We start from the raw sequence: 23,486 nt of genomic DNA, 5'->3' as shown, positions 1-23,486 counted from the left end.
ATACATTGTAAAATCCTGTATACTCACTTAACTGGGTCACTGAACTGGGCCTGGTTGAGGTTCCTTTTCCCTGGACTAGTGCTTCAAAGCAGGATCAGTCTGTGGCTCTGCTGAGGTTTTTAGGAAGCCCAGGTTCCCTTAAGAGGCCTTCAGTTCATCTGGACTGTTGAATCTGGTGTCCAGCACACTTCACAACACTCCATCAGTTTTCTAGATTTAGGTCAGGCCAGTTTGCAGGCCTATCAAGCACAGTGACACTATGGTCAGGTGTTGGTACCTGTGGCAGTGTGGGCAGGTGCCAAGTCCAGTTGGAAAATGGAATAAGTATCTCCATAAAGTTTCATAAAGTTTGTCAGCAGAAGGCAGCATGAGGTGCTCTAAAATATTCTGGAAGACAGCTAGGCTTCTCTTTTCTATCTTAGCATCGTTAGTGTCAAGTCAGCAGACTTCTCCAAGAGTGTGCAGGGTGTAACATGACCAAGATCGTTCCTGTATTACAAGTCCTGTATTTGTTTAATATAATTGAAATTTTCCTGAGAAACTTGATTTTTTGTTTTTAGTCTTGGCCATAATCATTACATTTGACAAATGTTAATATTTGAAAAGCCTCACTCTTTATAAGTATTTAATTTTACTGACTGAATTACTAAAGTAAAAAAAAAAAAAAAAATCATTTGTTTTAATTTGAGATACACCTGAAAATGATGCATTCACCAAAATGGACTCCTTTCAGGCAATAACCAAGGTAAAAGAGAAAAGAAAAAAAACAGAGTGAAAGTAATTGTGCTGTTTACAATCTTGCGAAAAGATTGAAAGGATGGATATCTAAACATGCATGCTGAACTTGGAAATAGTTATGTGGATGTGACCTTCAAGGCCTTAGACGAGCTTGAGTGGAAAACCTTACATAAAGGACTTAGTCCTTCCATCATCATCATCAATGTAACTACATTTTAGAGGCTTTGGAAATCTTATGTAACTGCTTCTGGAGCCCGAAGTGTAACCTAAAACTCTCCAACACAGGTAAGTGTTTCACATATTGCCCTGCACAGATGGCACTTTTCTTTTCAAATAGACTGAAAGCTAAAGGATACTTTTTTGTGGTCAGATGACTTTTGGTTTCTGTTGGTTTTGGGGGGAAAAGGATATCTACTTGTTTGTTGGAAAATCAGAAATACCAGGTTTATCAATGAAAGGGGCATTGACCAGAGACTGTTATGGCTTATGGTGCATCATTGGAAATTGATGTCTGACTTGTGTATATGTGAGCATATCATTGACAGAGGCATCTATTGGACTGTGTAGAAAACCCTCTGCTCCCATCATAAACATATATTTCCTGAGAGACTTATTTCGACATGACTTCTAACGCTATTTCCTATATGGATGGCAGAGTGCATGTAGTAACTGTCCCTTCTGAAGTGCAGACCTGAATATCGGCATATCAGGAAGGGAAGCACAAACATGGACTGTCAAGCAGCAGGAATCTTTCCGATCAGTTTCTGTTGGAACTGAATAAATTCACCTACTTAGGATGAGCTGGCTGGCTCCGGTCTTCTAGCTACTGGACACAGTCAGAAATAGACATGCACCTTCAAAATTTTCTGATGCATTTTCTGCTAGTTGATGTCAAGTTTTCCACCCATAAAGTTAGAGATCTTTGTGGATTTGAGTGTAAACTAGTTGGTAAATTTAGAATATTACGCATATACAGTATGTATACATAATATGCAATCTTTGCAAATTTATTGATGTGGATTTTTTTTCTTTCACATTTATGCCATTGTAGAAAGCTCAGCCTCACCTGGGAATTACTGGTTCCCAAAAAGGGTAAAGACTCAAAACATACAGAGTGAGAGGATAACATTTTACTGCACTTAAATGGCTATCTATGGGCCCAGATCCTAATCCTATTGAACATTTTATTCTGGTGAGCTACCTTTTGACAATCTCTGACATTTCACTGTGAAGCACAGATATCACTTTTTGGTAGTGATTGCTGGAAAAAATGTGGCCACCGAATCTGAAATATGGGGTGCCATTTTTCTCCATGCTGTTTTCATGTGAACTGTGACCAGTTCTGATTAATCATCCAGTCAAAATGCATTTCTATGTAACACACAATGCTGTTAAAAGCAGCAAGACAAACAGAAAACCATGAGAGACAAACGCATTTAAAAACAAAAAAAAACAAATGTGAAAAGGTGATGAACTGCGGAAATGCAATCAAGTAGATTGCAATCAAAAGAGAAGTCTGATTTAAAAGTGAAATATGTAATAAACATGGAAACAGTGCCATTAAAGCTTTTAGGTTTAACGTTACATCAGATATTGTTATTCTGTAAAGTTTCCAAATAATTTGTCCACGTCTCTGTTTTCACTTCTGACCTCCAGGAGGAATAACCTTGTAACTCTAATGCACTCTGTTTCTACACTTTGTCATTGTCCTTTTTCTCATATCAAGTTATGTAAAGGCACCATCAACCATAAAGCAATGATCTCCTTTCATGATGATGACACTCACTGATGAATGGAAGTGTGTGATAGTGGACATTAGCAATGTCATCCCATTTTTAAAATTTGATCCATAGCTGTCAGCACGCCCTTGACTCCAGTAAACAGGAGGTTCTGCAAGCATTTATAATGTATGAACATATAACTTCAATTTTAAAGGGAAGTTTGTTTACAATCTTGCTTAGAATTTGAAGGCAGTATCTGTCTGTTTAGTAGAAACAACTTGTACCAGGCAGCCATTTTCGTTTGCCCTTTGTCTAGACTTTTATGATTTATGAACTAAAACTGCAGTTCTAAAAGACAGCTAAATTTGTATTTTATGTGTGTTTTAGAGTAAGTAAAAATTAGAAAAATAAATTTGTAATAACGCTCATATCTCTATTATTTTGATGTAAATTATGTTTTGCTGTTAAGTGTCTTATGTATGTGCCTCAGTTGATCAGTTTGGATGGTAAAATTCAGAAACGATTTGGGAAAGCCCATTTAATGATGGTTTATTTACAAAAACTGAGTTAAATGGAGACAGGACAAAGATCTTAATAGGACATGTTAACAGAATCTGTATGGAAAGATGCAGAAAAAGCCATTTGAACCAAGTCAAGCAATTTAAAAGGCAGTTCTACAAAATATCAAGAAATACAAATCTAGAAAATAAAACTATTTTGCTCTCTTTATTCTGACATCAATCAAATAAAACACATGTTAGTAATCTTAACAGAAAAAGTTTAGTGTGGTTTAAAAGGAAGCTGAACTTTTTATGCAGCGTGCATCTTGTTTTAAGATGCAGAAGAAAAAAAGTGTATCTGCAAACAGAGATGTAATGCTGTTGAAAAATACTTGGTCTTGCAGTTTTCCTTTAATGGGTCACCTATTTTTCCCTAATAGCTTTATCACTTATTCACTCCAGACTCCTGCAGCTTTGGAAAAGCTACTTTTAGGAATAGTTTGCAAAATGTGTTTTGTGCCATATCAGCTTTATTATTATGACTATTTCAAATTTGATATTACAAAGGGAGTTTCCTCCTCTTAAATACATTCCTTTTTTTGTTTTTGGTTTCTTTTTTATAGTAATAAAGTAATATAAGATTAAAAAAGTGGACCATATATTCCACAGGGAGAAGTTATAAAAACAACTAAATCAGCACAAATGACAGTCCTAGAAATCTTAGTCAAAAGATGACTACACGATAGTAATGTGTTGCTGTAAAAAGTGTGTCCTGCAGTGATTTTGAATAAGAGGTTTCACATTAATAAAATCTTTTGAAAGATTATATATATATATATATATATATATATATATATATATAATTTTATACCCACATAACCAAGAAACAATGAGGAATACTTTTCTCCAATGATGTGATAAATCTTTACTCTGCACCTTTGGAAGCAACACATCTCATTTTTTCTGCCAACCTGATTACTACTTAATGCTATTTTTCAATGGTCCACTGTCATGTATGCAGATCCGAAATCCCTGCAGGTCTCCACACCTCAACACAGAGAACTGGTGTCTTTGATCAACGTATGTATTTATAGCTTGCTTAGCTTCAAAGCAACATGTAGTCATTTGCATGTTCATTATGAGCCTAAAATTGCCAATTATTCTATCAAAGGCGTCTTCAGAGGACTGACCCTGAGATCCCAAACAGTCACATGACAAATTAGCCAATTAAACATGTTTGGTGTTCATGCCCCCCTGTAGTGCTGAATAAAGTGTTGACCGTGCAGAATAATTTTGTTATTGTCCTAAAAAGAGTTTTATTTACCTCTGCTAATGACTAAAGTCCATTTTACCAGATGGACTCTTAGGACTAAATACTGTACATGTACCCAAATTTTAGCTATAATTTGCTGTGTTCAAAATTTCACAAATTTAATTTCATGCCAGTTTGTTGATTTAGCAGATGCAGTCTATATTTTGATGACTGCACAGGCACAAAGACCCTTGCAAGATGGGTCAAAAGTTGTAGAAACAAACTTCAGTCTACTTTTTTTGCATTTCATAGTCAATAAATGCAGACAAGTGGATTAATTTGTTTAGGAGCACCAGAGTAAACTGAATTTAATGTAAATTCATGATGCCTCTTTCTGCAATGTCACTATTTTGTGTTGATTTATGACATACAGTCCTAACAGTATACACTGAATCTTGATTCCTGTTTATTTACGTTGAAGTTTGTCCAGAACCATGTTTGCATCCTGCACTAGTGATTGTGTCTGAGCCATTACCTTGAAAACACCTACATCACTGCTCCCAGATTTTCATGTCTCCTGTCATCTACTTTTCTTTCTTTTTTTTTTTTTTTTGTAGGGGTGGTTGTTGTGTTTTGAGCTTGTATTAAAGCGCTTAGTGCAATCTATCCCACCCATTGTTCTATTATCCGACCCACTGTTGCATTATCTGATGATGAACAGAAATGCAATTTGACCATTTTTATCCAAACATCCAAAAGCATAAATGGTTGTATAAATAATTGCTGGCTCATTAAAGCAGAGACCTACATTTATAACTGTACAAAAACTAATTAAACAATGGTTATCTGTTGTGTTTGAAATGGCTTCATGCTTTTATTATAAATATAATCAAAGACAAACATTGTCTTTGTTTTATCACAGCATTCTGCTTCCAGAGTTCAGTGCATAATGATTTTAGTTGGTGTCAACGCTCCGCCCTCGCATATTGCACTGTAGGGGGCACTAAAAACATTAGGCTCAATCATTATAAATAATCATAATGCATTAAATTAAAAATGTGTCTAGCATGTTGTATATCTCAACCTCAAATTTGGCAGACACCCGTGTGCACAATTGCACTCAGCGCAGCTGTGCACACTGTTTTGTAGACATAGGAAAGCATCATTTTCCTTGTAGTTGTTCAATACTGAAGTTACAATGATTCAGAATTTGTGCTCAGGGCGCCCAAATGGCCAGAAATGTACCTGATGTTCCGCCAAGAACCACGTGAGCACCACGTTTGAATATCTGTCAGATGCAGAAATGGCTGAGCTTACCATGTAGGTGAGAATCGTCTTCACCAACCTCACATTTTATAAGGAGATGAATAATCCAGCTGACCTGGATTCGTTGACTCCTCCCTGCTGATTCTGTGAACTAAGAATGACAAAGGATAATGAACATATGCCGAAGGAAGGTTGGCCAGTTCCTGTACACAAATAATTGTTGCACAAATGTTTTTAGGATATTTCTCAACAGCACTTTTTTTTTTTTTAAACGGTGTCTTTCTGTTTCAATAACTAAGAAACTCACAAGGCTTTCAGCTTTGAGAGATCTTAAAACTGAAAGATTTGTGTCAGCACATAAATGGTGGCAGGTGAATGTTGCACTAAAACATTTGTTTCCACTGCTTGTTGTGAAAGCTGAATGTTTTATGAACAGATCAATAAGAGCTGCAGAGTAGGGCATATGTGGAGCAACTGATCTATAGGAATTCAACTTGTTATGGTTTCCAGCTAGGAGTCCAGTGGGTGGATAAATGATGCCACCATCCTGTAACCTGATGCTGACCCCACCGTTGGACATGAAGCAGAGCAGCCGAGTAACTGTAATAATCAAAGTGTTACAGCTGGTCAGTATAATAATTGCTTTTATTCTGAGTGGCTGATGACTGATACGTTTGCCAGTGACTGTATTTTCCTAGTTGCTCTATGTAGCTGAATAGACTTCTGTGCATGTTTCAAGAAGCACTTTCTGGTGCTGAAAGTTTATTCATGCAGCACAAACATTTTATTAGAAGCTGAGATGCACTCGGGAGAAAAATAAACATCGGTTGAGGTAAACACTGATCCAGGAGAAAAGGCAAACGCTTTCAGAGCAAAGACTTCTGCTTGGTAAAAAGTGAATACTATATGTGTGGAACAATTTTGTCAACACTTTGAACAAAATGGTTCCCTGTATGTCCTCAAATTTGACATGAAGACATCAGACGTTTTCAGTGACATAAATAACCTCGAAGTTGTGATTTGCTTACTCTCTTGGTAGCATACATTTAAATGCATGCTACCAATATATATAAATGTACTGACATATATTTACATTTATTAAATAAATTGAGTAAATTCAATAAATGATTGGAACAATCTGGCGAGAATTTTCCAACCTCAAAATTTACACGTTAATACTTTTTTTAAAGACTCATAAATTATTGTGATGTCATTTTGAAAAGAAAATTTGAAAATGTTTTGAATTTCTAACTCAAGGTTGTATCTTTCCAGGTTTGAGTGAAAGCTTACTGGACTCCTTTTTCTTTGTACCCCCTGAGCTATGTATATATATATATATATATATATATATATATATATATATATATATAGTTTTTTGGGTTTTTTTACATTACCACTGAAAACACTAAAAAGGGTATTTGATTGGGCTCTTTTTTGGTAGGTCAACACAAATTAATGTTTTCTCCAAGTGGTTCTACAGATAATCTTAAGATATTGCAGTGTGTGGTGAATTAAGAGTGATCTAATCTGGCTGGAAAGATGTTGGGGCCACTCCGACCTCAAATTGGGGACACTCAACATGTTGGATTGTCTTGGCCTGCATGTGGGGTGTTCCCCAAGGACAAATGAGGATGCTGTCTGTGGAATGTGATGGAAAGTCAGATAATCAAGCGACAGAAAGTCGAAGACGACTCCACAATGCAGAAAACAAAAGTTTTTTTGTATAATTTTTTCTCCATTAAAAATGGTCCTGTAGGACCTAAATTGTAATATCTGATTTTTATTTTTTTAATCATCATGTGTGAGGTCTTTCAGGTCCTGAAACAAACCCAACAGTCAATGGGTTCCAAACAAAAAAAAAAACGTCTGGGATCAATAGACCTTAGATTTGTATATTTGTGGATTGGAAAAGTATTAGTTGCACACTCTATATATCTAGTGTGATCAAAAGAAAAACAAATTTGAGAGAACCGTAAGAAGTATTATGGAAGGTTTGGCTCAAGCCAGATGAGTGATGAAGGAAGTGTAAAGAAACAAGTCATCTCTTTGTATGAAACCAAAACTAAATTTAGCCTACATGATATACAATTTATTCAGCAGTTTATACTGTGTCCCTGACTCGTTTCTAATACATTTTATTTTCTTTCCCACTTCAAATAATCTGGTGGCATCATTTATTCCCCATCTCCATGTCCTTAAAAATGTCAATCAATGTAATACCTGTGCCCTAAGATACAGTAGACATGATAACTCCATTCCCCACTTCTCTCCTGCTGCGTTCTAAATATAAACCTGCATCCGAGTTGATGTGATGGCCCAGTGCTGGTGTGTTCAGGCTTCGTGTCACTGTCCCCCATCATGTCATCAACAAGACCTGCCAGTGACGGAGTACGATCCGTGTAATCAACTCTACTGGGATCAGATTTGAGAGCAGAACAAACCCTCCCTATCCTCATTATCCCTCTCTGTCTCTGTCTGCCATCCATCTCAGTCTACTTCAGTCTACTTCCCTGTCAAATTTGAGGTGTGTAGTTGTATAATGTAGGTCTTTTTTTTAAAAAGACAACCTACTTTCAAATGTTTTTTGTCATGTTTATGCCAAGGAAGATCAATGGGAATCCTTATGAATAGGGTTTCTTTTAGAATTATTTTGTAATGTACAGAATGTTCTGAGATTATTGTAATAAAGTGACTTGGTAAATGGAAATAATGGCCACATTTCAGATGACTGTTTAACTCTTGGTTAAAAATGATCCTATTCCAGGCACAGGGGGAAAGGTAGTACCTCATGAGACAGAGCTTCTGTGGTGATGAAAGATGGGGGGGAGAAAATTACAACTTCATCCACAGAGAAACGGCACTGTCAGAGACTGAAATATAGAAAGGCAATCTCTCCCAGAGAGAGATATAGTGGTGTGACTTGATGTAGGGTGTCAAAAGACACTTCAAAATGTTCATTTTTTTGTTCTTCTCATTTGATACTTTTTACTTCAACTCGAATATTGCTAACAGAAATGGCAGATCAGGAAAATTGTGCCCATTTATTCTCTCTAAGAGAAATTTGTCAGTATATTAGAAAATAATATCAGGAGGATATTGTAAATCTGTCTTGTTGCTCCACTGATCATTTTGACTTGAGACTAATCATACATCATACATCTATACTCATTACACTATTCCATATCTGCCTTATGAAGCATTTCCCCCTTCACCATACACAGTTTGACCACCTGAACTAAGGCGGCATGATTTCTTTAGATTAAAAAAATTCTGCTAAAAGTACCACAGCTCTTCTACAGGATTTAATGGTGCTCCTGTGCACCTGTGCTTCAGAATGGGCTCAATTTGGACTTAAATATCTCAACAATGACTGAATTAAACAAGTTATTGAACCTCGCACTATGCTGTGCTTTTGGCACAGAAAAAGATTCACTCACCTCAGTGTAAAGGTTGCTTGAAACTGACAGTGAAACTGTTGCTTTGACATCTGACCTGATTGATTTGGCTACTTGTTATCTAACCACTTGGGGCACCAGGAAAGTGTTACAATTACAATCCTAGCCCATCATTGAATCCTTAAATATAAAAAACTGACCATACAATGTCAAAAGTATTGTCTCCTGTCCATATTATGCAGAGCACTGAATTCCACACCCTTGATGCCTATAAGCATCCACTATTCCCAACAGTATGACTGAAGTGACATACATACGTCACAGTCAATATATTGGTTATTTTATCATATTTCAACTTGAATAATATACCAGAACACATGGCAAGATGGGAAACATTGTGGACACAAATTTAGGAACCCAGGCTCCCTGTTAAGAATTCATTTTCACTTCACCATCTGGCTTTCATTTTATATCCCTTCCAAATTTGTCAGATTTTGTATATATTTAATTAAAATATCTTTAAACAATATTTCAGTTCGAATAAACATGTTGCTACAGGTTTAATCAAAGTTTGGTTCAAATATGTAATTTCACCTTTGTCTTTTGTTTCGGTATAACATACAAAGTAAAATCAGAAAAGAAAAAGCTCTTCTCTCTATGGAAGATGACAAAGGTCAAGAACAGATGACAAACTAACCTTTCAAACAGGATTTTCTGAGCTCAAAAAAATTTCTAACCTTATTTTTTATTTCTTTCTTCATTGCGTTATGGATTTAAAGATTTATTTATAATAACCTTTACAGTAAATTCTGAAACAGGAGCAGAAGTCTCATCTTACATCTGAGCTTGTTGTGAGCACTATGCATGAATATAACTGTCAGTCAGACCAGCAGTGATGGTTTGAGGCTCCACTGCTCAGATACCCATTTCAGGTCCAGTCAGGTGTTGCTGCAGTGACACCTTTAGTTGCTCTTAAAGATTGCAATCAGTGACCTCTGATTTGGGTAGCCCACTTGTCATCCTGTGCTTTCGTGATGTATTGTGAACCCCGGCAGTAGCCAGGGCCCTGGAGACGGTGATGGAAAAGCTGAAGAGGTGTTAGGGAGCAGATGCAGGGATAGGAGAGCTTTCTGCAGAGTTGACTCCAGCTATTCTGCTGCGCATACACTTTCACTGTATAAATAAAACAGTAGTGCTTTTAAAGTGGCAGGTCAAAGCAGGGCGGGGTTTCTTTCACTGCTGGGGCACTGGTGTTTGTATTGGAATATAGTGTTGGGCAAAGCCTCTGGTCATTTGTTGTTTCTCCACACTTTGTTTCCAAGGAGCCACACTTTCTTTTCAAGAATTTTGAAATGTTTCCCTTGCACTCTGAAGTTGCTCTGAGTTTTGTTTTTTTGTTTTTTTTGACTTGGTTTACATTTTATGGGGTTTTGAAACCATAACCAAACTTTTTTTTTAATCAATCAACTATATTTGTAGTTTTTAACTAATTCAAGTTAAATGAAAACATCTGGCAACAAATGCTCCAAAGAGTTAATTAAAAATTACTTTCCTGGTAAATTCACTTTTATATGTCCAGTATACACAACACTGCCTCATCTCTGGGGTTCCGCAGCCTTTTTAACATTTTAATGATTCAAAGGGCAGAATTACACGGCTTTGAACAAAACCTCCTTCTAACATTAGCATAGTACCAGACTGAAAATGTAAATGAGCTATGAAGGTCTTTGAAATTCTTTCAGAAAATCTGGAGAGTTTTCAATGAAAGCCAGCTGAAAAGATTTCAATATAGTCTGAAAATGTAAGGAAGTGAAATATACCTAAAGAAACGGGGTCAGCACAGCGTACATGTGACATTGTAGACTGATTTATTGTGAATTTTCAGCAGTGCATTAAGCAGACTTATAAGGATCGCATGATATTTGATTAAAGAAAACATTTACTGTCCTATCCTTTCATCATGCTGTATGTAATTGCTTCTGTGATGAATGATGATTTCATACATACTATGTAATGTATGCAACAAATACATTACATAGTATGTGTTGCATACTATGTAATGCAACACATTACATAGTATGTAATGTGTTGTGCATCACTGTGCACAGTGATGGCTTTCCTTTGTTTTATTGAAGGTGGCGCCCATCATGTTTACAATGTTGAACATCCAAGAACATCCAGGAATCCAGAACATTGCTTTTAGTTTTCATGCCCCATCAAGTGCACCAGCATCTCCCTGTAAACTCAGTGGTACTTTGCCCAGGAGAATATCATTATATTCTATTTTGAATTTGGCTTTGTTTCTCTTATGGAAAATGAAAAAATAATGGTATTTACTTTATCTTGAGGTTATTTTATTTTTTATTTTTTGTATTTGTCCCTGAAATAGACACTGGCTCTTAAGTTATGTCAGTATCAAACTACATTTCCAACTCCAGTACAATACAATGTTTTTTCACATATCCAAAATATTATGTTGCAACTATTTTAGAATTCATGTCTTAATCCATCTGGTTTTGCATTAAATATAGATGATTTTACACAAAGCTCAATAAATGAACTCTGTCCATTTGCCAAACTGAGACTGAGGACAATTTGCTGTAATCAATAATTGTGCAGAGAAGTACTGAAAGACAGACACGGAACCTATGTGTTTACTCAGACAGCACTACTTACTCGCTTTCAGGACTACTGACTCGTTTACACTGCATGTGATGAATGTAAAATCTGATATATTTTAATTTTAACAAATGCATTTTCCTGTCTGTTATAATTATTTGTCTAACCTCCAAAGAAGCAAGTATTTGAGCATTGGAAAATGAATAACCAAATGGGGATTTTTGTTGCAGGTTAGGTAGTTAAGTTTCATCTAAGTTTCACCTCAGAAATGTATTTATCTTAATAAAATCACAAAACTGCCTTTGGGGCTGATGTAGGATGAGCTTTCATTTACATGATGACCTTGGAAAAAATGGAGGAATATTTATTCAGCTTTTCTTTGGTTAACCCTCCTGTTATGTTCGTTTCTGAGGTACAGCAATAATGTCCGGGGGTCAGTTTGACCTGGGGAATCATGTAATAATGTCAGAAACCAAAAAATTCCTTCAAAACATTTTTGTATCTGGTTATTAACTCCAGTACTAACCATTTCAATCAATATTTGTGCAATGATGTTTTTTTTAAAATTATTTCTCACAAACAAAGTATCAATGATGACAACTTGCTCATTTACTTGTTTGGACATAAAAAATGGAATTTACATTTTTTATGTCCACTGAAAAAAACCTAAACACAAAAAACCAATAATTTCCTTGAAATTAATCTTTTGAAAAAAATGTTATATTACATTATATATATTTTTTGTCAATGGGTGATCTTTATAATTGAACTTGAGACACACATACTGGTCTGGGTCAAATTGACCCGCTGATTAAAATCAAGACAAATGAGTCATGCAGAGTATTTATGTTTTGCCCACTTCTGCTGAGTGTCCACTCAGAGTGGGTGGAATTTGTCCACGGGAACAGAAAAGGTTCCCATCAAAAGTTGTATGAACACCTGCTTTCTCGCAGTTTCTTAGTGAAGTAAAGAGAGTAGTGAGAAAGCGGGTTTGTGGGCGTGCACATGCGCATGTATGTGTGTGGTGAAATATGGTTCATAACTGCAAGGACACATACAGAATTGGACATTTTTAAAATCTGTTTTACACTTCAACTTAACTGCCGGGTCAAATTGACCCGGACAGTATCTATGTAAAAAGTAGACGGAGGGGGCGTTGCAAATGTGTAAAATGAATACATTTTCAATTTATATGTAGAGTGCACCTATTAAGACAAATAGAAAAAGTTTCATGCAAAAAAGAAATACTTCCTAGTATTTAAAAAAATTTTTAACTTTAAAGCCTCTTAAATATTTTTACAGAAGAAGAAACTAAAACTCTGGAAGTTGTTTTTATTATTATGGCAGATAAAACTGAAAGAAAAGAACAAATAATAGTAACCCAAACAGATACAATACCTAATTAGTGGCAACTAGATTGAATTTTGCGAGGCAAACTTTATTTGGATTAAAATATATGGCATTTAAAATATTGTGGCATTTTGTGCTATGAGGTCCATCTACTGTAGGTAAATTGTGAAAATCAATGGGATGCATATGATTGCTACTTCAGTAGCTTCACAGAAATCAAAATGCTTGAAAAACCATCTTCCACCTGATAGCTGCTGCCTTATGGGAGGAGTTCATCATTCATAACCGACTCCAAGCGGAAAAAACAGAATTTCTATCTCATTAATTACTTAAGCTGATGTGAATAGACTTTTTCTCGTTTTCTTAGCTTCTCCTCAATTGCCAACTTTATGCTCTGTAGAATGTGATCCAGGAAACGGCTGGCCATGCACCACCTCATGTTTCTAATGAGTGATAAATCCAACCAGCGTGCTGTGAAGCTAAGCAGTAACATTAGGCAAACCTTGGACCTCCAAATCTCATTAGAATAAGCATAAATCAAATAACACATTCTTTGGGTGATTGCAAACTTTTCCATCTAGATCTGATCTCACTGTGTAAGCTCGTCAACGGACAAGGATGTACCCTGGAAAATGTGTAGTTTCCACTTACCTCTTCTATTTTGTTTGTTCTGAGGCCCTCTTTTTTTGCTTCATTGGTTTGAACCTTAGCTAGGTGAACACATAAAGAATTACCTGAATAGCATTTCTTTTTGGTGTCAAAATGGTTCCAAACTAGAGTCACCTTGTTGCAGAGTTTTAAGTCAGTTACTCCAAAATTGATCATCAAGATAGAGTTTGTTGGATCCAAAGTTTGTTTCAGGTTTTCTGTCCTCATATGTTCACAGAACCAGAAATGGAATCTCAATTTTTAACTTGAATATGTATTTGAATCTAAAAATCTGAATTTACCAAAGTCACCCAAGCCAGCAAGAAAAAATACAGCACAGTGGTTTATAATGTGTGGGTCGTTGTGAACTGTATTTTTGCCACTTTAGTGGACAAATGGCTTGAGGTTTTTGGTAGTCAGTGCTTTATGCTGTCGGATGTCTCTGACAGTCAAAGGTTAGCTCAGGGTATGAAATATCTACAGAAATAGAGTTAGAGAAATTTGTACTTTGCTTAAATTGTGATTTATTAAAGAAATTATATGACAATAGTCATTTGAGATGCTGGCTGAAAGATGTTTTAAAGGTTATATAGTCATCTTTATTTCTAACATGTAGTATTAACAAATGGCTAACTTTGTAATGTATCTGCAATAATCGTCCAAGCTCATTACCTATGACAGCCTCTGGCCTGCTAACAGCACTTTCTTCCTCAGTTGTTCAGTAAACACAGACAGCTTTTCTACCCAGTTTTACTTTTATAATCTGACACAAGTTAGTTCTCTATATATTGAGACAGAATATATATTTATAGGTTTACCATTTATTTCTAACCACAGGATCAGCTGTAGTTTTCCAAAAATATTTATTGACCCAGAAACACAATATTGAAAGGTTTTAATATTAAATGTTTTCCCTTTAGGCCAAAATACAACTTTTTTTTTTAACCTTCCTGCTTCAGTCTGTTCATCATTTGTGTGGTTGAAATCAGTTAATGGTGGTCCACCACAGACATACAGATTGTGACATCTTCTGACAATTTTTAATTATTTTATTTTTTTTTTTCTTATTTTATTCATGCTTTCATCTGGCTGTTTTGTTCCACGTTGGGTAACCTGTCACAGCTGTAGATCTGAAATAGTTTGAGTCAAAGATGACAACAGGATATTTCTTACCAATATGATTCATATTGGGATTGAACCAATATGAATATCAATATCAATACCTAAGATCAATTCTATCGATCTTAGCTATTTGGTAATTTACCAGAAAGTCAGTGCTTGACTCTTTTTGTCCAGTTTCTGGTTGGCTGTTGATTCTGCTACATGCTCTGCATACAGTGTCACCAGTACAGCCCGAGTATGATGATGTAAAAAGCAGGAATCTAACATGTCACATATAGGTTACCTTTCCACATATGTAGATAAGAAAAATTATGAGCTCATTTCAAACCTGATACAAGCCTGCAACGATGTGCTAAAGCTATAAAATCCTCTAAATCAGCTGAGCCCTGTCAGCTTTTCTCTCTGCGCGTGTGTGTGGGTGTGTGTGTGTATGTGTGTAGATGCATAACTTGTAAAGTTCTTTGATGTAACTGACCTTCATATCCCCAGGGCGCACCAAGAGCCATTTATCTTTTATTCATTTTGCCATTTGTGACCAAGGCAGCTACTCTGACACTGAAACTTGTCCAAACTGACCCTTTTCCATGAAATGCGGCAGGCTGCTGCTGTCAGGGTATTTAACACTGACTCTGCCTCCTGTTTTAACAGAGAAGAAAGTTTTATATTTCTCCTTATCATTCAGTTCCATCTATGGCAAGTTAAAGACCGTTGCTCAGCTTTGCTGTTGGTGTTCACACCCTGGTTCCTGCGCAACTCAGACTGAGAATGCAACTCAAACATCTGTCAACACCTTTGTCTGTCTCCCTTGCAGCTCTACCCGCTAACAGCAAAAAAAAAGAAAAGAAAAACCCACTGAAGTATTGGTCCTGAGCATTCCAATGTTTACTTCTTTCTGTGTGGCTTTGCACAATTCAGAACTGACAGCGAAGCACTGCGAGAGAGTTATATAGAGAAATATTTAGGGCCAGAAACCAGCGAGATCATTCTGAAGCGAGGCCTGTAGTGTTTGTTCATGATTGTAGCATACGCCACAGTGCACTGTTGAAGATCCACAAGAATCAATCACATTGATTCTTCAAACCCCAGCTTTGCTGAAGTTGATACACCCCCACAAACAAAAATTAATACAGCGCAAAAGCATACCAGAAGTCTCTAACTACCTTTTATTTATTGCCACCCAAGTTGCACTTTCCATAATCCTTTTTGTCTTAATTTTTTGTCTACTTTGATTGGTTGGAGCTGGTTTTCTGAATGTCGAGACAAAAATACCTCAATCACCCTCGTGCCTTGCAAAAATATTTCCATTCCTTGTATATTCATTATTTATCAAACTACATCCACAAACTATTATGTATTTTGCTGGGATTTTATGTGATAGGCTAACACAAAGAAATCTATGATTTTTTACAAAACGTATTGGAAAAGATTGGCATTTAACTCCTTTTATTCGGCTTAACCTAAAATAAAGGCAAGACTTGTGTGACAAAAGCACATTCATCCAAATGTCTGCTAAATGCTGACATTTAGCAGACATTTGTGGTCATTTGTTGTGCACAAATTTGGAACAAAAAACAGCTGAAACACTGACTTCTTTTAAATCTCAACTAAAAACCCACCTGTTTCGAATTGTATTTGAAATGTAATCAATTACAAATTTAGTGATGGAACTTGATTTAATGTTATGTTTTGATTATTGATTCTATGTTGCATTGTGTTTCTGTGTTTGTAATGATGTAAAGCACTTTGAAATGCCTTGCTGCTGAAATGTGCTATACAAATAAAATTTGATTGATTGGTGATTAAAGGATCCAGGATTACTTACAGTTTACAATTGCACAATGGTATTGTATGCATACAAAAATAATTATTTTTTTATATCAAAAATATGCATAATGGTGTGCTAGTCTATCACATAAAATCCTAATTGAATAATTTTTTCAGGTCACTGTAACTGTATTTTTTCTCATTATTCAACAATTTTGGATTATCTACTACATAAATCCTTCTTGATCTACGGTTGCATATGAAAGCTTTTCTCAAAATACTGCATAATATTTTAAAATTAATTGTAAAACGTCCACCTTTGGGATTTTAATGGGTCACATAGGATTGAGATGAAAGTATAGTAGAGCTGGAGTCAAATGTTAAAGTCTGGTAAAGTTTAAGACTGTCTTGCAGTTCTCTCATGCCTCATAAGGGTTAGCAGTCTTAAAACATAGCACCATTTTAAAAGGTTATGCTTTAAAAATCTACAAGAATAATTTGTAATATTGCAAATACTGAAAGACAGCTGCAAACTGATGGTAATGTTATTTTGAATTAACTGCTAGCATGCCAGGAGACTAGAGTACTGCTGGCTAGCAAATCTAGCCTGTTAGTTAAGCAACCAGCTAAGATCGGCCTGGTCTACTCCAACTGTTGCTTCATATAGATCAGAGTAGCAAGAAGCTTGAATATTCTACACAACCAGCACTGTTGATTTTAAAACTTCTATCAAATTTAGTTGGAGTTTATTCTGAATGTAGTTATTTAATGTTTTTCTTTAAAAGGGTCCTATTATACATCCTGGAACAGGTTTAGATATGTCTTATTAGGTTTACAAAACAAAGCATAAGTAAGTCAACAACTAAACATCTTTTCAAGCAGCCAGCGATAAAACCAGCTGACCAAATGTGTTTGAGCTCCGCTTGGGTTGTTAGGTAACAGGACATGCCGTGCCCACAGACTGTGACTTAAAGGGGCAGTTTTGTGTATTTTATAGGCAGATGGTGCCATTTTATAGCACAACTAACTCTGTTACTCTCAGCTGTTATAAAAAAATACTGTATTTACCATATATGACTTAAAAGGAATTTGACTTTGCAATTAGACAAAGTCCAATTACAAAGATAGACGTTAAATCAGACCTCCGTCTCTTTAAGAAGTTTCTTTTTATGCAGTTAACCATTCTTAGGTTAGTTGGTCTGAGAAGTATGACAATAATGAGTTCAGCAAACTCACATTATAGCAAGAAATAAAAGCTCAAAAAAGTCAATTCTAAATAATACCCCCCTTTGAAAAACCTGACCTGCCATAATAAGCATTATGATTCTTTTAAATTGTTTGTGTCGGTATATAAACAACAGCATGGTGTCTGTTGCTAGAACATAAATTTAACAATGATTAAATTCATACGCTAGAATTATTAAAATCCTTGCCAATTAGCATTTGAACAAACAAATCTGGATGACATCATCACCATAAGCTTCTGTGTGTATCAAGTAAGCACTTGATGTGTTTCTGTGATTTTCGGCCTCAGAACGGATGCTCAGGAGTCTTCCACAAAAAAAGAAAACACACCCACACTTGCAGCATTTCGCCAAGCAATGAAGAAACTGATTAACAAATTCATCATACAGGTGTCAGGAGCAAACCCTGACAGCAACAGAAAACATGAACACCCTGTATTTACAATCTGCCATCAAAGGGTTTACATCAAAGATGTCAACTGGATAAAAGGTTTAGAGGAGGGAAGACAAAATGGAGCTAAAGAGAAAATAATGACAAGAATCAAAGGTTTACACTTGTCAAAATTATTTCTCTTTGTTTCAACTGGAAGTATACCTCCCCTCATAAAAATTTTATTAGCTGATGTCAGCCAGCCCAGAAAAAAACAACTCTATTCTCCTTTTTACAATTCTCTGGGAAGAACAGTGACATCACTGTCACACTCTCTGGTGTAATCAACATCTAAGAATAAAATCATGGAGTCTTCTACAAAACACCTGAACTTTGTTCAGAAATGATAAAGCAAAACCGATTTACTGAGATCTCTGATCAGTGGAACTGCCTACGTGTTGAGGGTTGATGACTTGTAAACCAGGGACAGGAGCAAACAGTTTCAGTGTAGCATCTCATTTTTATCTTATAGATTTTTGTCAATATTCCCTGGGCGAAACAACTTGAGCAATCAGTAAACTTAAAAATGAGAAGCTTGAAAAATCCTAGTCCTAACCTGATAATGTGTTTGTGTGTGTTCCCATCTGGAAGAACTCAACCGTGCTTGATAACAGAGAGTAGAGAAGAATTGTAATGTGGTATCATGAGGCACAGAAATGGCATACTGCTGTGTAAATTAGTAACAAAGTATCAAGTCAAAGACATATTCTACATAAAAATAAATCTTGAATGAGCTCTGTTGTAATGGTGCTGTATAGAAAATAAGACTTGACGTTTAAGAGGCAGAATGGGATGCAGTCGGAGAGAAACTATTTTCAGATTTCATAAAAACTACAGATTTTTTTAAAAACAGAGTCAAAGGGAGATTTTTCAGCTCAGATTAATTTTCATTTTTGCTGAACTCATTATTCTCATACTTCTCAGACCAACTAACCTAAGAATGGTTAACTGCATTAAAAGTTTTCATTTTTAAAACTTGAAAGTGTTTTTAAAAATCTTAAGCAATTGTTGAACAATTTTCTGTCTCCCCATTTGCTCTGTTGCCAGATGATGACTGCAGGCTGAATGACTACCGCCGTCTGAAAACCAAGATTCTGGATTTACATGACAAGCGATACCTGGGAGCTGCAGGTCACGGGGCCCACAAGGACAGCATGGCAGCCAAGAAGCAACTGGTTGACCTGATGTTCAAACGCTTTGATGTAGATCGCAACGGACTGATAGATGCTAGCGAGCTCTCACAGGTAAGCAGTTTAAAGCTGCAATATTTTTAAATATTGTCAGTTTATGCAAATTGGTGCTGTGATAAATCAGTTTCTTGTTTAATTTAAAAGCTTTTCACACTGTATAAAGGCATAACAGTTCAAATAACAAACTCAAACGCTAAGGATGGGTAACGACATGTGGTTCAGGGTAAAGATTGCTTGAAATAGAAGCGCCGGTACGCTGAAGAACAAATTGAGCCACTCTCGTTCACATAGTTTAATTCTAATGGTCTGATAATGACAGCAATTACAAGGCTGCTGGGAACAAAATGTTTTTTTTCACTATTTGTTAATTCCACTAAATGCAGCAGGATGTGCCATTTATTTTTCAGGAGGCAAAATCACGCACCCACCCATACTGCAAAGTTTATAATTCTGAAGAAATTGTCACATTACCTGGAAACCCAATAAAGCTTTAATAGCACATCACCATATTTAAACAATATTTATTTTTCATCAAATGATGTAGAAAAAAACTGATCAATTTTAGTTGGTACTTAATTGTCTCCGTTATAGTAAAAAATGACCAAATTATAACATTACTGGTTGCTACAAGAACAAACAGTTATTGGAAATTATTGAAGTTAAGAATTCACTCATTCTCATACAAAATTACTGTTTAAAAAGAGTTATGCTTTTAATTCAATGGGAGGTCCATTATGAAATAGAGAGAAAAGCAATGCATGATTGCTCCATCCTTTTTTGCATGAAGGAGATGTACTGTTCAGTGGCAGGTTAACTTTCTTTTCGCCCCATGTGTCCAGAGTGACTGACGGCAAACACAGCCACTAATAAAAGAACCTTCACCAATCTGAGAAGAACATCAATAGGTGTCTGTCATGGAGCTTTGACTTCTGAAAATATAAATGTGTGGGACGAGGAAAAAGAGGCAAAAGTGCTCTGCAGTCTTTCACAAAGTGGGACACCTGCACCCACAAAGGCTTGTCAGTCATAGATCACTGATTTGAAAAGGTTATTATTTTAAAGCAAACAAAAAAAAACTAAATTCTCTTGATTTTGTGATCACTTGTGTTTGGTTGTGATTATACTACAGACTCATTTGCCTTACAGTTAATTAAATAATTAAGGCAAGGACAAGCTGAGATTTTATGTTTAATGGCAAAAATCCAAGAAATTTAGTTCTGGATCAGCAGCACTGCACAGCAGAGCTGAAGCAAATGAAAACATCTGAACCAAGAGGCAGCAGAGAGAGTATGGACCACTCTGCTACACTTCAGCTGTGCATCGAGTGGGAAGACACTCCACTTTCCAACGATGTATCAGCTGGCACATATTCCAGATGCAGTCCGGCAGGAATGGTTATCTGTACGCCCACCTTGGTTGTATGGTTGTTAAAAACAAAATATGAATGTACTGCTGTGTAACTATTTAGTTTAAACTGAATTTGTTACAGGCCAGACTGCAACAGAAACTGCTTCTATCATTTTTGTTTTGGATACAATATTTTATAATACCCATAAGTTTATTAATAAGCTTACTTTCCACGTCTTTAATGTTTAGCTTGAATTCGGAGAGGGTTGTGTCTGAGGATTTGAAAAGTTTTTCAGTATTTAAAGCAAAATGTAACCCCTTTGATCATTTAATTAATGATCTTTATATTGGCATAATAAAATCAAAGGATTATTGGAGTTGCTTTTCTCTGCATCATAATCTCATGCATTTATCCCTGCCCTTCTTCCACTCTGGTAGCTACAGAGGGTGTCTTTAAGTAAACCTTTTGAAAAGCAATGTGGGTCAAAAGAGTCTTGTGCTCCTGGGGAGCCACAGCCTTTAACCATCACTACTAAGAAGGATGTTGTAAGAAAAGCTTTTTGTGGCTGGCATGAGAGAGGAGTGTATTCTTGGCATAACAAAGTCTCTGCATACCTGAAGACTGATTTATTATGCAGTATATTTGAATAATTGAAGGGGCTAAGCACCCTGCAGCGAATTTTCAAACCCACAATTTCAGTTGCTTCTCTTGTTACCTTCCTGCTGATCCAGTTGAAGATCTACTCTGCAGAGGGCTTGGAATTGTTAGTGCCTATGTCGTCAGTGAAGCAGGATTCACTACTTTGATTTGAATGTCTTTATATAGTCCAATGAATCTAAATTTCAAAACGTGTTTTTTTTTTTTTTTTTTTTGCAGTAAATGATGCCAAAGGATGGTATAAGAGATGCTAAAGTTAGGAAATGAATTTTGACCGTCTCAGCATCTGTAATATATAGCTGGAAGGAGGATATTTGTTCAATTTTCTCAGGCCAAAGTAGAAGAAACTTTTCAAAGGATAAAAAGATTTTTCTCACTGTGTTAAAAAAACGAGAGTTTGGTAGATCTCCCATAGAAATTGCTTCCTAGGAGGAAGGCATGTATGGCAGCGTAAAAAAGTGTTGGTGGACTGAGAAGACATAAAAGTATTTTGTTTCTTTTTTTGTTTTGTTTATCTTTCATATTTATTTGAAATTTGAAAACAACTAAAATGTCTTCAATTTAGACAATATTTTTATCCCTCCCTGAAGCAACTGCATGATGATTATAGGGACAAAACAATTAATAGGATTAAGAGTGATGAATCAATTATTGGAATAATCATCAACTAATTGATTAATCTTTAAGTGGAGTACACAGACTATGTTTGTTGGGTGACTGGAAGTCTACTTAGTCTTTTATATATATATCGATATATATATCGATATATATATATATATATAGATATATATAGATATATATATTATATACATATATGTATAGTTTTATGTTGGTACATTAAGTGTTTTAATCTTAATGGAACCAATGAATAATGTACTATTATTTTTTTTCTGAAAGACAAAATTTAAAAGCAACCAAACAACAAAACAGAACTGAAGCTCAGAATGCATATTCATGGCACTTTGCTGATCTTTCAACTTTTGCCATATTTCCAAAAAAATGCTGGATATTAATGCAAAATTAATGTTTGTGTGTGCAAGCCCTGAGAATACAATGTGCACATTTTTTAGCATTTATAAACACAAAATCATCGCTGCCACTCTTGTGCCCTGGAGCACTTTTATAATTGGAGCATTCTCTGAGCTCATTTGAAATGATAGAACGGAAAGCGTTCATCCTAGCTAACTTGACATGCTGGAGTGTTCACATAAAGAGGCTCAGAACAATTGTTCTTGCCCTTTTAGACTTTGTGCCCTTTTAAAATGGCAAATCAAAATGTATTTTTTTCTGTAACTTTTACAATGTCTGTACCTTATAATTTGACAGAAAATGTGACCGAATTATTATTTTTTTGTTAAAAAAGACATTAGGGTGTATTATTCACCACTGAGCTTTTTCTGGACTTGTCTGTGTTAGAATAATACACAACATAAAAGACAAAGGTTTAGTTAAACGTAACATCATCTAAAACATATTTCTGCTTCAAGTGTTTGGCTTGTTTTAAGGCAGCCGAAAGAAATGACTGAAGCTATTTTTATACTGTATGTGTACATATAAAAGCACATGTTTAAGGTCAAAGTGTGACTGTAATGGTTCACATATTTAAAGTTTGTGACATAATTTTGAAATGTGTGTAGAATTTCTAACCTTCAAATAATGTTTTTTGCTTACCCATATCTATAGGTTTCTGTTGAGTTGAATACAAAAAGTTTGTTTCAACAACTGTCCTTATAATTCTTTTAGTTTACATAAAACACATAGAGATAACAAAGAACTCCAGAACTGATTTCATAACCATCTCACCTACAAGTCTTGTTGCTGCAATCAAGTTCAGATTGTGCTCCCTCTGCCACCATGCTTAACAAATGATATAATGCGTTTGTGCCAATATACTGTGGTTGATTTGTCCAATCATGCTGCTATATGTATATCTTCTTTGGTATCATGTCGAAAGAGAATTTTTTCAGAAGTCATTTGATTCATTTAGATACAATGGAGCAAGCCTTTCAGAAGTGTGGGAGAACTGTGTAGTTTGGGTTAGGATGGTGGCTTTCTTCACTGTCTGATTAGTTTTATTATATGTAACTACTTCTTTGTGTTATAAATTATTAAATGGGAACTTTTGGAACAACTGATATTGACATTTCTGAGAATATTTGGGTTAAGGCTCTTTTACAATGAATTTTATATATGATTGGTTGCGCTTGCTGAGCCTCACCTGAGTTCTCTGACCCTCCCTCAA

The 23,486-nt window shown here is 35.7% G+C and overlaps 1 protein-coding gene across 2 annotated transcripts in view; it reads left to right on the top strand.

The window, feature by feature from the left end:
- fstl5 (follistatin-like 5) overlaps positions 1-23,486 on the top strand; it is a 189,020-nt gene that overhangs the window by 80,314 nt on the left and 85,220 nt on the right. For both annotated transcript variants that reach the window (XM_028009467.1, XM_028009466.1), the window contains exon 5: positions 19,097-19,293. In XM_028009467.1, the coding sequence (XP_027865268.1) occupies positions 19,097-19,293 (197 nt within the window). The remainder of the gene's footprint in view (positions 1-19,096; positions 19,294-23,486) is intronic.

This window comes from Xiphophorus couchianus, chromosome 23, assembly GCF_001444195.1.
Source record: "Xiphophorus couchianus chromosome 23, X_couchianus-1.0, whole genome shotgun sequence".
In the NCBI taxonomy this organism is placed as follows: domain Eukaryota; kingdom Metazoa; phylum Chordata; class Actinopteri; order Cyprinodontiformes; family Poeciliidae; genus Xiphophorus; species Xiphophorus couchianus.
The sequence above is the reverse complement of the archived record's forward strand: the minus strand, read 5'-3'. Positions and strand labels throughout refer to the sequence as shown.